The 15,425-nt window shown below is 43.5% G+C and overlaps 2 protein-coding genes across 3 annotated transcripts in view; one reads left to right on the top strand and one right to left on the bottom strand.

Moving 5' to 3' along the window:
• The first annotated feature begins 48 nt into the window (after positions 1 to 48).
• Positions 49 to 9,069, top strand: LOC135896973 (xaa-Pro aminopeptidase 3-like). Of its 2 annotated transcripts, XM_065425534.2 has the most exons (5): positions 51 to 430; positions 883 to 1,833; positions 3,406 to 3,647; positions 6,741 to 6,861; positions 7,988 to 9,069. In XM_065425534.2, the coding sequence occupies exons 1-5, from the start codon at positions 400 to 402 to the stop codon at positions 8,167 to 8,169; spliced, it is 1,527 nt and encodes a 508-aa protein (XP_065281606.1). In that variant the 5' UTR covers positions 51 to 399; the 3' UTR covers positions 8,170 to 9,069. The 2 variants fall into 2 exon arrangements, with proteins under 2 accessions (XP_065281607.1, XP_065281606.1); XM_065425535.1 differs by lacking the exon at positions 6,741 to 6,861 and having other exon boundaries at positions 49 to 430; positions 7,988 to 8,192.
• The window catches only part of LOC135896971 (ATPase family gene 2 protein homolog A-like), a 24,975-nt gene continuing 16,914 nt past the window's right edge, over positions 7,365 to 15,425 (bottom strand). Inside the window, exons 12-14 of the mRNA XM_065425531.2 lie at positions 13,418 to 13,544; positions 12,341 to 12,502; positions 7,365 to 8,367 (exon numbers count right to left, since the gene is read on the bottom strand). Of these exons, the coding sequence (XP_065281603.2) occupies positions 8,179 to 8,367; positions 12,341 to 12,502; positions 13,418 to 13,544 (478 nt within the window). The 3' untranslated portion in view covers positions 7,365 to 8,178. The remainder of the gene's footprint in view (positions 8,368 to 12,340; positions 12,503 to 13,417; positions 13,545 to 15,425) is intronic.

Below are 15,425 nucleotides of genomic sequence, written 5' to 3'. Positions count from 1 at the left end.
GCCCAACTTGTTATAAAATGGTTGGTTGTAAAAAGCCTAGGTGGCATTCGGTGCGTCGTGAGCGCCAGCTGAGGGCTGCCGCAACTGTTTTGCTATGAAGAGTAAACAAAGAAGTATTTAAACAGCGACCCGTTTATGAACTGCAGTTTACTAGTTCCAAATTTTCTTGCTATCGCCCGCAGAGTGCGCGACACAAGTTAAGAAGTTTGTCATCAGTGCTACTGTACGATGCAGTTTCCGTCCACTTTCGCTCCTTTTGTGTCCAAACATGCTGTCGTAAAAATCGTCGTTTCAGTTTGGAGCTGTGCCTCCGGTTTCTGACGCTATTGTCAGGTCCCTTCTAAGCTTATCTGCCTTCGACGACTTGTCTGTGGAGAAGAGTGTCCCGCAACCTTGATCATGTGGTACAGCGCTACATCGCGACTGCCCTGTGAGTATTCTTGGGTCGGAGGTGCCTTTCTGTCCATTGACGGACCCCGATTCCTGTCACATAGACTTCCTAGAGTGTGCTTGGGCATCGAAAGCTTGCGTCAATATATATTCAATCCAGATCTAGCGCTGCGACATGTTTTTAAAGACGCTCGACTTCTACCTGCTTTATGCTTTGATCTTGCTCGAAAAGTTCGATGCAGATCTAATTTAGATGAAACTGCGCGTGCGACAGCAGCGCAGTTTCATCTGATGCACTGTTGCATCACATAATGTCTGCTTGAGTTGAGGTTTGCTTGGCGCGCCAACTAAGCTCAATGCACGCTGCTCAGAAAAAGGCGAACGTTCCCTGTACATGTTGTTACCGTTCTAAAAAATCACGTATTTCGGTTTTAACTCGAAAAAAAAAAACCGCTGTTCAGAAACTTAATAGCGTGCTGCTTCGATTCCCAGGCCGAGCCACGGCAGCGGGCTACCGCCTGTGTCAGACGACGGCGGCAAAGCCCGAGTGCGGCTCGCGGCAGCCGCGACTGTACGGGCAGCCCACGGCCGCCACACACCCGCATCTACTTCGCGAAGGCGAGCTTACACCTGGCCTGACGCGGCAAGAGTTCGCCGACAGGCGGCAAAAGCTCATCGATGACATTCTGCAGTTGTGTGCGGTCTCTGGGTCTCCGGGAACCAGGACTACAAAAAACCATGCAGTTGTCGTCCTCTCTGCTACAAAGGCATACATGTCCGACAAGATCCCCTACCCATTTCGTCAGAACTCTGACTTCTTGTACCTAACTGGCTTCCAAGAGCCTGACAGTGCCTTGGTGATTCACACAAGCGCGAATCAGCAAGAACCGAAGTCGGTGATGTTTGTTCCACAACGAGATGCACATGCTGAGCTTTGGGATGGACCGTGTGCTGGTCCCCATGGTGCTGTAGATCTTCTGGGTGTAGACGTAGCTTACGAAATAGGAGAGCTTGAAAGTTATGTTGGCAAACTGCTGAAAGCAAAGTATCCTATGACCCTCTGGTACGACAATGCACCTAGCCGACCTGAAGCAAGTAATATCCTCAGGCGGCTTGCCGACAGCAACAAGAGCAATGTGGCAGTAGAGTCCCCTCGTTTGTTTATACAAAAGCTACGGCTCATAAAGTCTGAGGCAGAACAGCAGCTGATGAAGCAGACCTGTAGGGTAGCCTGTGAAGCCATGATGGAAGTGATGCGAGCGTCTCATGCAGGGGTGACAGAGGCACAGTTGCATTCAAAAATGGAGTTTGAATGTCGTATACGTGGTGCACAGCGACTCGCCTATCCACCGGTTGTTGCCGGAGGTACGCGAGCAAACATCATTCACTATGTGGCCAACGACCAGCAAGTTCTGGGTGGTGAACTTGTGCTAATGGATGGAGGTAAGTGTAACACATGGTTAGCATGAATTGCTAACTGGGCAAGTGGTACAGAATCACATAATAAAGCTGTTCTGGATCCACAGTGTTGAATGAAGCAAGATGCTACCATTTACTAGTTCACTTATGTTACATCCTCCCATTGTAGAAGTTCTATTTCATACAAATGCTGGTACCAAGGCACCACTTTTGCACTAGACACAGTATACTATTGTCACCTTGTTCTAATGACAATACACATGTGCATGTCCAAGTGCGTTACGATCTTTTATATGAGGGGATTTAATCTTTCCTCTAGTAAATAACCTGTTTTGATATACAGAAATGTTATGCAAAAATCTTTTAACATGCGTGTGTAAGAGCAGAGAGGTAAGTAATCGTAGGCTTTATTGTCACTGCACTGTTTCAGTGCAACTCAGCAAATCCATCTGGAGGCCATCAATTCCAGCTTCAGTGACGACTACTTTTAACACCTGTGGCTGCATAACAGGGCAAGCAGGCTTAATAGGTCACAGCAGCGGCACAGTAGTTGTAGTAGTAATAACAGGAAAGAAAGAGCATTGTGTCATTTGCCAGTCATCACCTGATAACCCGAGACTGTTGTGCATGTCTGGTTAAATTTAGGCCCCGATATCCTTCCCCCCTATAAATACATGTATGTTTTGGTGGCTAGCTGCTCGAGCACTAGTGGCGTACCGTTTATCACAGCTACTCAAGCAACAAATATCGTCTCCCAGGTGCAGCTTGCATACAGCTCCATTTTCTTGCTCTTATAATTGCCATGCTACTGACAGCTGCATCAGCTTTGAATGACAAGTTAGAGAAGAGGAAACATCTGAAGACCAATGCAGTCACTGCTGGATGGCTCATTGTAGAAGGTAACTCATTTAAAAAAGACTAATATAAGACGCATGACATTGCTTCACGCAAGCTTTGGTACATGGAGCTAGAGCAACAAGGTGCATGTGTGCTGAAGAAGATAACGGGACAAATTATCACAGTGAGGCCCAAATTCTTTAAACCAAGCTTGCAGGCTTGGTTTAAAGGTGACTGGCAGATGGTGCAGCTTGGGCCCTTGGACATCTGCTCCTCTGATGAGCAGAACAAACAGGCAAGAAGCTCACACTTTGGGTGGATGCACTGGTCGCAGCTGTTGCTGAAGCACCTGCTGCAGTAAGTAATACAGAGGAACCAGCACAGCATTCTGCAAGTCATCTGCTATGCCAGGTGCTTCTAAATTTACCACAGCGCGGTGATAGCATTTCCGCTTTAACTTTGGACGGGACTGTATGTATTTTGTTCGTCTTTGGCAGCAAAAAAAAATAAAGTATTGCTGGGCTCTACGCAATATGGTTGGCACACAAAATATACTGCATAATGATAAGTAGTTGAAAGAAATGAGAAGATCTGTTGGTGTTGCAGTGCAATTAATTTCACAGTCTGAATTGGTATCTTCCTTCAAAGTTCTGCATGCGCCAGATTAATCAACATAAAGAGCCCTAGCAACCTGGTGATAGAGACTTGTTAAGAAAGAACGTTAGGCACATGAAAAATAACAAAGTATTGTCTGTGCAGGATGTGAGCTTCATGGTTATAACAGCGACTTGACACGAACATGGCCTGTAAATGGCCAGTTTGAGTCTGGCCAGCGGGAGTTATACGAACTGCTTTGGGATGTCCAGCAGCTACTGCTACGAAAGCTGGAGGGGCCAATGTCACTTGACGCCCTGTTTCACGTCATGTGTGCCCAGCTTGGACATCGGCTACGAGAAGCCGGCATTCTGTCGCCTCGCGTTTCAGACACTGAGCTTGTGCAGGTAAGAGCAACCATTCGCTTACATGACCCTGTAAAAAACTGCAGTAAGTTACTGCACGAGTACTTTTTTGATCTGACATCTGTTTTGCAAAGCTATAAATGCTGTTTGGTATTACTCTTCAGGTTAAAGTGGTGAACATAAAAAGTGGTAAACCTTAATTGTAGAAATGTGTGGCGATTTACCAACACTTCTCACCATCTATGAACATTTCCAAACATATGTGCGAAGTTTATCACATGCAGATAACTTTCACGTTTCTTGTTTAGCTTTTCTCTGTATTTCTGTGCTCATTTATATAGTGTAAATATAGTAGCTTCCTCTGCAGTACTGTATGAAATGTGCCTTAACATTGTGTGAACATAAATCACTGTTCATCACAGTGTAGCGCAGATGTTGCACAGATAACTAAAAGTGTTGAAAGCTATTAGATCACTCACCTGGCATGACCTAGGTGATACTGGCAGCAATAATCACATTGAATGAATTGCACAGACTTGTCAGATTCTTTAAAATATCATTATGTCACATGTATTCAAACAGCCTAATTATTTTCACTATTGTATGACATTCTGCTGGTGACCCATAAGGCATCGTATTTTATAGAACAAACACTCTTACTGAAACTGTTGCAGTAGCTGTTGCAACACGTATATAAATAAACAAGTACTGACACATATTTTTGAAGCTGTAGGAACCCTTCCACATGCTTCTCACAAATAGAAAATTTTTGTTGGCAAGTCTAAAGGTTTTCAAACATTTGCAAGATATTTTAATGTCATACTGACATTGTTCGCAAAATGCCAGATCTGGAGTCATTAACATTATTGTGATGTCAGGACACGGTGCAAAATTTGCTGATGTAGCAATAAGGATAAACTACAGTACTTGCAGGAACTGAGTGAGCCAGCATATTTATTATGATTTGAGATGCATACACTTCCTGGGTACCGAAACCAAAACTGACTGGTAAAAACAAGTATTTCAGTAAATTATTTAGAGCATTCTAGTGCTTGCCAGTATTTATCGGATAATAAAGCATTTGGACCTTCATTTAACAAGCTAAAAATGCAATGTCTGTGCTTCCATGCCATGGATTTGCTAGCAGAGTTCATCCATGTGTTTCTGGTAAAAATGGCCAAGAATGAGCTTTGCTCGTTGACTGCATCTTTTGTAGCAATGCCATGGACGATTTGGTTTCATCTCAGTGCTTTGTCCCAATTCTGGCCGATGGCAATACACAATCTATGGGGCAGTTAAAGCAGGAGTGAATTTATTCTGGTGGAGGAAGTGGAACATGTTGCAACTGGAGTCTAAAAATAATTTGTCCAATTTTGGTGAGACTGAGATAATAGCATAATACAGAAGGAGTGAAAGGGGTTATGAACCATTCCACAGTTTTGGTGAAAAAAACACGAGTCTGCAGATATAAACTACTGTGAACACCTAAGCCAAATTTTGCAGTTGTGTGGGGAGCTCGCAAGCGGAGAGCGAAGTCACTTTTTTCTCAAATGCTTGGTTTTCAGTAGAAGCCTGCTCCTCACTCTTTTTTGGACGCTTTATTTCTTAATGTCCTAATTTCTTAATGCTGCTGCTATTGGCCACTAGCTGATATCGATCAAGAAGGGTGTTTGGATCAGTACGCTTGTTACTATTACTGTGTATATTTATTGACACAGTTTAATAAGCAGGCTGATGTAAGCAAGAATCTGCTTTTGAATTTCGTTATTGCGCTACTGGAAGAAGCTGACTATCGTCTGCTCACACTTGGCTGTGGCCACCATGCTTATCAATGTAGCTGTCAGGTCTCGCTAATTTCAACTACTTTTGAACACTCAGCTAGCCTCGAACCACGTGAAACTTAAGGCAAGACCACATGCATGCTCACCAGCGCGCACTCTCCCTGAGTACTTCTGGTTAGATGCCTTGGCAGACCTCGCTTCATATTGAGCTATTGATAGCGCTTCAAAATGGGCAAGTTGGATGTGGCTACTATCCGTCTGTCAAGCTGGTGCAGGACAAAGCTGGTCCGCACCACATAGCTTGGAAAGACTGGAGCATACGAGCGCGAGCGCACACTCAAGCCCTGTTGTGCACAAAGCAAACGCTGCACATACACACTGCAGTCTCATGTAGCTGCAGTCTGTTGTGTAGCTTAGATACCAGGGCCTCCGTGGGGTGCTGCAACATCCAATGGCTGAGCACACGTGGCTCACTGCGGACATTCACGCCTGGCGTGTTGTAGGCGCCAAAATCAGAAGTAATGGCTTCTGCATGAACATCCAAAATCAAATTTGAGCTGCACGCCTCAGTGACATTCAGTAGGCAGAACGTTGTGGGCATGCCCACCGATGTAGCCTTCACAGTGCAAGTGAAGTACAAACATCAGTGCCAATAAGTCAGCTATTGCTGAATGCACTAAGTACTTTTTGCAGCAAAATATCTCTGGAATAGTCTATTTTAACTTCAAATGCGTTCCTCAACTTTGATAAAAGTGGTTTGGGGCCCCTATAAAGGTGAGACCTTACAAAGTGTATTTAGTAATGTTAAGAATGACTTGACAGTACAAGTAACCTGCTTAGACACTTTTGCAGAAGGAAGCGGCCAGATTAATAACCCTGATGTGGTGATTTGATTGCCTAGTTGCATCGAATTGGGAACAGTGGCACAATAATTAGGTCCCTTGGCAACCCTAGATGTCAAACGATGTTGTCAACTACACTGAGGGTAGAGTAGGTTTTTGTGTAGGCATCCTCTAGGCTACAGCATACACAGCAAAGTTGTCATGCGTTGGGTGGATGCTGCAGCAAAAGGTTTCATTGCATTTGCTCAGCTCAAGATATTCCACTCAGCATTTATTGCCAGACTTTTCCTTTGCAAGCAGTTCTGAGCAGTGAACTGTGAATCCAAGGGGTGCTTTTGATAACTTGGCAAGTTGTCATTATGGCCACAATAGTGTATGGTTGGCAGTACCCACAGTTATTGGTCTAAAAATGTGGGCTGCCATTCTAGGTGTGCTATAGCAAAGTTGTACCTGACACTTAGCCACATCTCTTGAGCAACATTTTGCACTGTGGCTGTGCCTTCTCTGTGTAGGAAGCCCATAAACTCTGCCCACACCATGTCGGACACTACTTGGGTATGGACGTCCATGATACACCCCTGATCCCTCGCAGCCTGCGTCTTGCTCCAGGTTCAGTGCTTACGGTGGAGCCAGGTCAGTCATGCTCCAAGTTTACCCTTGCATCTATACAGCATACAGTTGTTAAAGTGACTAACAGCATAATGTTTGGCAAGCATCCTCAAACTTGTGGGTTTCATATTAAAAAAATATCTGCAGGGTATAAATCGGGCACATTTGTATAATCAGCATTATAGAAGAAATGTTTTGTTTTTACTCAAAAGCATCCTAATGGCAGTCTCCTTGACAAGGTCTAACATGTAGCTGTGAATTTTTTTACATTAACCTTTGTTTTCGTAGCAGGCATCTGTTCCTGCCGTTTTACCATACTTGGAGCATGAAATATTTTAGCATTCCTCACTGCCATCAATGTTGTGAAACCAACATTGACATGGTCAGAGCGTGGCAGCAGAAGTGTGCCGCACTTAAATGTTTGCACTTCTAAGAGTAGCCGAAGCCAATATCTAGCCAAGGCTTTGATATGTAGGTTCAAGGCTTTCGAACTTGCAACTTTAGATAGTGTTTAAAACCAAAACAAATGGTGTAAACAATGACCTTTAATGTTACGAAGTATAGTTAGAAATCCTTGCCTAAATGTTTAAAATGTTGGTGGTAAAAACTCAACACAGAACATATATTTTACCAGTGTGATGAATTAGTATTTTGTTCTTAAGTGACAACACATTGAGGACATTTGATGTTTTTTAGTGTACAGTGGTTTCTGTGCTGAATGCTGGCCCTGTTTACTTTCTGTCTGCTTCGAAACCCCTTCTCCCACACTGTTTCTTTATTGAAAGTATTTCAGCTTCTTAATTGGAGATATTAAAAAAATGTAGTATAGAGCCCTTGCTATGCTGTGCCAGCAAACCAGTCAAACATGTGAAAAGCTGAACGATACTGACAACTATTCGCTGTGCGTGACATATGGCATCTTATGCGATACACTGTGGTAGAACGAGGTATCGCTGGATGGAGCCAACATGTCGACAAGGTATCGTCAGGGCGGCCCTGACGAGGACAAATTCGTTTGTCGGAACATTGGCCCTGTAGACTGCTCTTAATCACTTCAATCCTTCATCTTCCTGTGAACTGTGTTGTCTGCATACCTGCTAAAGGTTGCACAAATCTGACACTTCTTTTATGTGCCATGTTTGTTTTTCAGGTATCTACATACCCGACAGCAACACTAAAGTTGCCGAAAAATTTCGTGGAGTGGGCATGCGCATAGAGGATGACGTGCTTATGACCAGCAACGGACCGGTAGTGCTGACCGAGAGTTGTGCTCGTGAACCAGACCTGCTAGAGAAACTTTCCAGTGGTTTTCCTTCAGAGGTGAAGAGATGAGCGCCGCGCTCATGACTCTTTTGATGTGTGCCTGCTCTGAGAAGATGCCCAGTAGGACTCGTAGAATTGAATGGACTCTGGCGAGATGCGTGGCTGGACCAGCTTCAGCGCTGCCTCCAGGTGCCAACCCTCGATGCATGTGGCATTTATGTCTTCTTCCAGAGCACGCAGTGCTGCTTCTTGGCAGACAGCCACAACCTGTTCAGTGATGTGTTCATATTTACTCACTGAACAGTCATCAGTGCCAGTGTGCCATTTTTAGGCCTTTGACAAACACAACAAAACTCTCCCTTAGTTACAAAAGAAAAGTGTTCTCAAAGAAGGAAACAGGAAATTTCAGCACTGCAAAAAGTTCAAAACGAGGGTGCGGAAACATGGGGAGCTGCAACAGCAACTGTCGGTGGATAACATGACAATTACTGCACTACATCTTCCACCAACACCCTGAGCAGGGATTTTTCTATAGTTGCACTGACAGTGTCCCTGGCTGCTGATGTTACCATAAAATTTTGGGCACGTAGGCAGCAAGCCAGAGTAATTTACAGTATCATAACTAGTTATTTAGGTGTTGGCAGAAATTTGCATCAAGCATAAAATCAGTATGCTCAAAGACAAGCTTTTATGCTTTTTGTTGTGCACCTTCACAGTGTATTCCAGTATGCGTGGCAGAAAGCTCAAGTATGGTGGCACTCTTTCAACGTCTGCAAGTTAATCGGACATTTAGTGCCAAATGCTGCCATGAAAGCTTTATGCAGTGCTGCAGCTAGCAATGAGATTAATTTTATAGTACTGTGTCTTCAAATTTTAACACACTGCTTCTGTGTGTCCTCATCGTGCGCCTTTTAAAGTACTGCATTCTTGCAAAAGAATAAAAATGGTATTGTTTCAGCCCACAAGTAACCATACTGTATCTCCTTTGTGTTGGAGCTATGTGAACAGCTCCAGCATTGTCATCTGACCAAAATAATAATTAAAAAAAAAAGCTTGCTTTCACAGGAGTAAGCACGCTTTCCAAGGAGTTCTTATAGTGGTGTCATACAGCATTTGATATAACATGACATGACTGACAAGTCCTCACAGCTAATTGTTTTACACACAAGGAGTAAACTAGAATAAGTAGTTACTGTATAAGTGTCCTTAACTACAAAAGGAAAAGGAAAATGAAAATTCTGATGGGCCTGATGCACAATAGAGGCCACATTACAGCTTTCTCTATTTTGTTTCTTCGAAAAATTTCAACAGCAGCTTTTACAACATTCCATAAATAGACACTGAATTCTCGACAGAACAGAACGTCTCGTATGTCTTGCCTCATCTCTAAATTATTATCATTATCTGAGTACCTTGCGCCCATTACTTGCTGCAACTATGCAACCCTCACAATTTTTCAGACCACTGTTACCTGCTGTGGTAGCTCAGTGGCTATGGTGTTGTTTTGCTGAGCACGAGAACATGGGTTCGACCTCGGCCACAACAGCTGATGGGGACAGAATGCAAACACATTCATGTACTGGGCGCACGTTAAGAACAGCAGGTTGCCAAAATTAGTCTACAATGGCTCGTAATCGGATCGATGAGCAAAAAGAGAACAAGGTCAAAGCGGGAGCCAACATTTCGACAAGTGGACTTGCCTTTTTCAAGGCGACATATAGGACCGTAGTTTTGGTATGTAAAACTCCAGTATCTTCTTTAGACCCTAGTTTTGTACATAATGGGTGTCCGAGCTATAATGCATCAAGTTTTGGAAAGAAGTGAAGCCTTCTATGTAGATGAAAACAACCGTATGTTGTTAGCAGCAACCCGAAGAAGCATTCCGATTTTCTTGTTTCTAATTATGATTATTAAGTTTTGTACTTACGGTAGCTATGTCTACACCACCATATATATTTGAGTATGGGCTGCACTCACGTAAGAACTGTATCGTCGACTATGCAACCCAAAAGCTTAAAAAAAAAAAGGCGCTGACCACACAACTGAAGAGAAGGTAAATGCAGCTTGTCTGCATGCCCTTGGATTCTATGCACCGTCTTCGGACACCGTTGTGAGAAGCTTTGACATCACAGCCATATCTAACACCATAGAGGGCACTGAAGATGGCTGTATCACGAGTGTGCCGTCGAATTGGACCTGAGTATGGCCCCAGTGTAAAGGCCGCACATTGTTAAGATTGTGATTAAAGAAGTGCACCTCTTACACAATATCTCTCAGAGCACATATTTGAATACTTCAAACGGCACATGACTGTTGATAGCATGATGAAGCAGCCTGCGTGCCCTATTTTAGAGGTAATCTGCCATGTGTGCAAAGAGTGGGCGTGCCACGATGGTGTGGCATCATCAGTTACCTTTCCTCGCGTTTAGTACTGGAGGTTGCGTAATCTCGCGTTTCGGGGATGCATTGAAGTGAGGGGCAGATGAAGCATTCACTCCCCGCAGCTGCCACTTTTCATGCTAGCGCTGTCCCACTGTGGGTGACACTACAGGCTGCGGGGCAGAATGGACACGAAAGCATGGCTGGCTTCGCTTTGTACTGCCAGCGAGCAGATATCTTCGGCACCACATGAATTCGTCTCTTTAGTTGCCGACCCTCAAGTTCAACAAAATTAATTTTTTTCTTATTCTAACTTGCTTTCTCCGATAGCCAGATAACTCGGAAAACTTTTTTTTGGCCCCTTTCGTGTAAGAAAAATCCATTGGAGATGGTACTTATTTGCATGAAACGTCCAATTTCAATATAACAAGATTTCAATGTAACGAAGCAAATTGCCGATTTTACTAACGTGGTTATATCGATGTTTAACTGTACAGTAGAAACACGATACGTTCCCGTTAAGTATGTTTTCCCGGAGCCAACGTTCACAATTGAGAACACAAAAAAGTATCGAATAGAGTTGCTCAATCTTGACAGCAATTTTGGCACCAATGTTCAGTATGTCACCAAACTGTGACTGTATGACACGTTTCCCAGCCGCTAGATCCCCTGTAAACAAGAAAAGGCGCGAGGCGCACACGATCGAGAACAGTGTATAGCCGCCCATCTCTTGTGAAAATGACGGCATGCACAGTTCTTATTCTGGTACCAGCATGCCGCATTCACAGCACGCCACCAAACCTATTGCAATAAGCATCTTCACCTATCTGTTTTACAGCGTGTGGAGCATAGTGCCATTCGTAGTGTACTGCATGCTTTTAGTAAGCCATATTCCAAACACACCGCCATTCCTTGTTTCAGGCGGCACAAAGTTGCCATCATGTTTCGCTTCAGTGACACCGGCGTGGCCTACCAGCTCGATTTAGTTTCGGTTTCCCATTGCCATCTTAAAACATCACGTAGTAGGAAGACAACAAAACGCCTCTAGGGCTGCCGGAACACGACCAGCTCAAGGCGTGTCAGCATCTCGTGCCACAACGATCCGCCCGACGCTTCACATTACGTCAATGATAACAATAGTTGAGCCTGTCAAATATTTTGGTTATTTTGGACCACACATTCTTTCAAAACGTATGAACGAGGTTCTACTGTATATACCTATTCGAACATGGAATGTTTCAATAAACGTCAGTTGTTAGAAGCACTCGTTTGTTTATCTGTGTGCCTTATTCTATCATTGTCCTAAAAGCGCACCCCACTACGGTGTGTAAGCAGGACGTCTGCATGACTTTTTTAAAGCGAATAGCTTTTTTTGCCCCTTTCATTCATTTTTGTAGTTGACAGTGGTCTGACACAAAGGTGCCGAAGGAAAGGATGCATGCTTTAGCACAACTGAGTTGCGAGAAGGGGTTGCGCATGAGCTTGTTTGACGGTTTCTGCACAATTAAAAAAAATATTTTTGGTGTTTTCTTTTAAATGAAAAAAAAAAAATGCCACGCAAGTGATAGTACACTGCAAACAACTGAATTTGATGTTTTCAAATGTCTAAAACATCATGTTGACATATCTGCCATATGTATAATAATTAAAGTGATAGTTAATTAATAGTTATAAAGTGTAACACAAAAAATACTGAACGCTTCTTCAGGCTGCTGCTAACAACATACAGTAGTTGGTTTCATTAGCATATAAGGTACCTTTTTTTTCTTTTTACTTAAAGTTCCGTGCACGGTAGCAGGGACATCCTGTATGTACATTCTCGGCCAAAGGGTGAGATGCATGATATAAGTGGCGTGCTTACCTCTGCTCCAGAGTAGCCATTAGTTTTACGTGCCAAGTCTTCAAGATCAACATCTCCCAGAGGCTTCTTTGAAAGGTTCAGGTGCAGAATTTCCTTTCGTGTGTCAATGTCGGGCAGTGGCACATACACAATGCTGTCCAACCTTCCCGGTCGCATAAGGGCCTGAGGAGAAGGATGTGAATGGCACAGCATGAGAAATTGAAAAAAAAAAAAAAAAATCGTGTCTGGTTTCTGCAAATCGACAAATGGTTCATTGCCTCCTCAGACCCAACAAAAGCTTAGTGTTGCAACACCTTTTAAAGTCTGTTCTTATTGTCTACCAGTATTCTACAATTCTGAAAAATGACTTGTTTGACCAGGTTGCGCAAGCACACACTCACATCAGCACCTCCATATAAGTAGATGGAGAAAGTATTTCTCAGGTTCGTTCTTATAAAAGTGTAATTTGTTTTCCTTAACACGTAGATGCAGGCTTGACAACACGCGGTGGTTTCTCGCCTTCACTTTTCATCCTGGATTGCCACGTCATCTGTTGGTACTTGAAATGTACAGCACTTATTTTTCGTTGTCGGTGACGATGTAGCAGTACATCTCTCACAAACTATTAATTTTCTTGAAGACCAGTGGCAGCAAAATAATTACACTCTCGAGATATCAGGTTTATTAGGTTCAGCCAAGTTTCTCTGCACCTATTAACAGTACACTGCACCTGAGCCTTTAATTCCTCGAGGTGCAGTGGTGCACCCTGCACCCTTGTGCTCGATCTACGGGGTTGCAAGGCAAGTTGCCGCCACGGTGCAGCACATCCATGAACCTTGCAGTAAGTGGGTGCAGCTTAGCACACCATAAATGGCCACCTGCACCTTTTTGTTTGTGCTGTGCACCTTTTCTGAATCTAACAAATTTAATGTTGCCTATATCTAGCCTTATGTTGCACCAGATTATTTGAGCTTATCAGTCATGGTTTAACTATGAATATGATGAAAGCTGTTGTCCACGAGGGTTGACACAGGGAATAAATAAGGGAAGGCACACGGAATAAAGGACAGTGGTCTTACTGAGTGCCAAGTCAAATACCTGGTCAATCATGTCTGGACGGTTTGTAGCTGCGACTAAGATGACATCTTGCAGTTTCTCTATGCCATCCATTTCTGTCAGCAGCTGGGCAATGACACGATCCCCAACATTGCTGCTGCCACTTGTGCTGCATGAAAGTCAACAACATTAAGCTTAATTGCGGAAATATAGCGACAATAAATAAACTTTATTACATTAAACAAATTTTAACTTTAGCAAGCACCAGTTTGGAACCCAAGTCTATAAATACTGGTTATTGTAAAACTTCCTGCATGTGTGATGTGATTGATTCATTCATTCTTTTAACTGAATGTCTCAAAGTAGCACCTGGGATGCGAGAAACATAATAGAGGGCACCAAATTTTGGCCACCTGGGGTTTTCTGAATTGCATACAAATTTAAGTATATGGGCCTTTCTGTATTCTGGCCATATTGAAGATTTGCCATATTTTTGGGGTTAGAAGTCGCACCTTTGTGTTAGTCGCAACCCCTACTTTTCACAATAAAAAAGAAAAAGTATTGGTATATAAGTCGCACTGGTATATAGGACGCACCAATTTTAACTTGGTTGGCATAATGAAACAATGCACGCATGTACACTAATTGTGAAATGCTGAACTTACCCATTTCAGGGCACTAAATTTCCGTAAAGAAAATTTTTGAGCTGCAAATTCTAGCAGAGAAAAATCTTAAGCAACACTCCTTTTAGGCACAGTAAACCAATATTTACTGCAATTCACCTGAAACTATTAAAGCCCTGGTTGTCTGACACACTGTCAAAAACTAAAAGGTCAGTTTGGCTGGCAGCATTGAAGGGTAATCGTTGTTGGTCTCTGAATAACTTTTACGCTATGTTGTAGGCACATCTGCAGGCATTGCCTTTGCAGTGCCTAGAAAAAGCTACCAGAAGCTGGAAACGGTGCAACTTCTTGCGCAGACAACTGATGATGATGGTAACCAAATGGTGCTTATTGTAATAGGTATATCTCGGCCAACAAAACGTAACAGCAAAAAATTGAGCCACTCTTTAGTTATTTATTGCGTCAGTTTCGTGGGTACCTTTTTTAAAAAAAAGTTCTAGTTTCACCCAAAAGGCAAAGCACCGACTACGATAGCAAATTAGTGGACAGCTAGCTACACGAAGTAGTGATAGTAGTTTCATTGGCCGTGTAAAGTTGTAAACAAATACATATTAACTAAATTAACAAGCATGGCATCACGCGCACGCAAGTAAACATGAACACATCTCACTCGACGGCGGAAACTTGCAATTTTGCATCAGTGCGAATTAAGCCGTGAAAACACTGTGCATGGCGGACTCTTGTCCCTCTCACAGGTGGCTTTCAAGATACAGTGGCCCGGGCAGCCATATGCACCCGCCTGGAGTAGAATGTGCCCCCCCCCCCCTCTCCCTACCCTTCCCCTAGATCATTGCACTGGACGGAAGACTGTGCGCTTCCTCCCCACTTTCCTTGCTTGGGTGCACGAGATTGAGCCACGACCGCCGGCTCACCCTCACACGCTTTCGCTTGCAGATACAGTGTGCAGCGATGATTTTATCACCTTGGCCTTTATATGGAACCTCACGGCGACAGCAGAAATGCACCTGGAGTGTCCATATAATTGTTATCGCAATAAAAAAAACTAAACTAAAATAGCGAAATATAGTGTGACCTCCTTGAGGGTGCCTGTATCATGCTGGTGGCCTTCACTGCTGCTACCTTACGGCTGCTGCCATACTTAAGAGTCCCTGTATATGCGCCTATACAGCGACACTAGCAGGAGCTAACATCTGTACCAATGGCCGCTCCAATAATAATACAATTAAGACTCAATTTCTTTCAGAATGCTGCTGCACACGGTTTCTTGTACTCACACACACACGCACACATTGGTCGCACCAGCACACATGCTTTCACGCAAACATAAGTTGATGTAGTAGTTCTGTGGAAACCCGCAAGGTGGAGAGAAGTAATGAATAATGGGAAAATCAGACATCCACCCGTTC

This window comes from Dermacentor albipictus, chromosome 3 (assembly GCF_038994185.2).
Source record: "Dermacentor albipictus isolate Rhodes 1998 colony chromosome 3, USDA_Dalb.pri_finalv2, whole genome shotgun sequence".
Classification (NCBI taxonomy): Eukaryota; Metazoa; Arthropoda; class Arachnida; order Ixodida; family Ixodidae; genus Dermacentor; species Dermacentor albipictus.
The sequence above is the reverse complement of the archived record's forward strand: the minus strand, read 5'-3'. Positions and strand labels throughout refer to the sequence as shown.

Bases quoted from the DNA above. Each gene is read 5' to 3' on its own strand.
- LOC135896973 (XM_065425534.2), top strand. From the start codon at position 400: ATGTGGTACAGCGCTACATCGCGACTGCCCT. The intron at 431-882 runs GTGAGTATTCTT...TTCGATTCCCAG, and splicing joins CGCTACATCGCGACTGCCCT to GCCGAGCCACGGCAGCGGGC. The intron at 1,834-3,405 runs GTAAGTGTAACA...TTGTCTGTGCAG, and splicing joins ACTTGTGCTAATGGATGGAG to GATGTGAGCTTCATGGTTAT.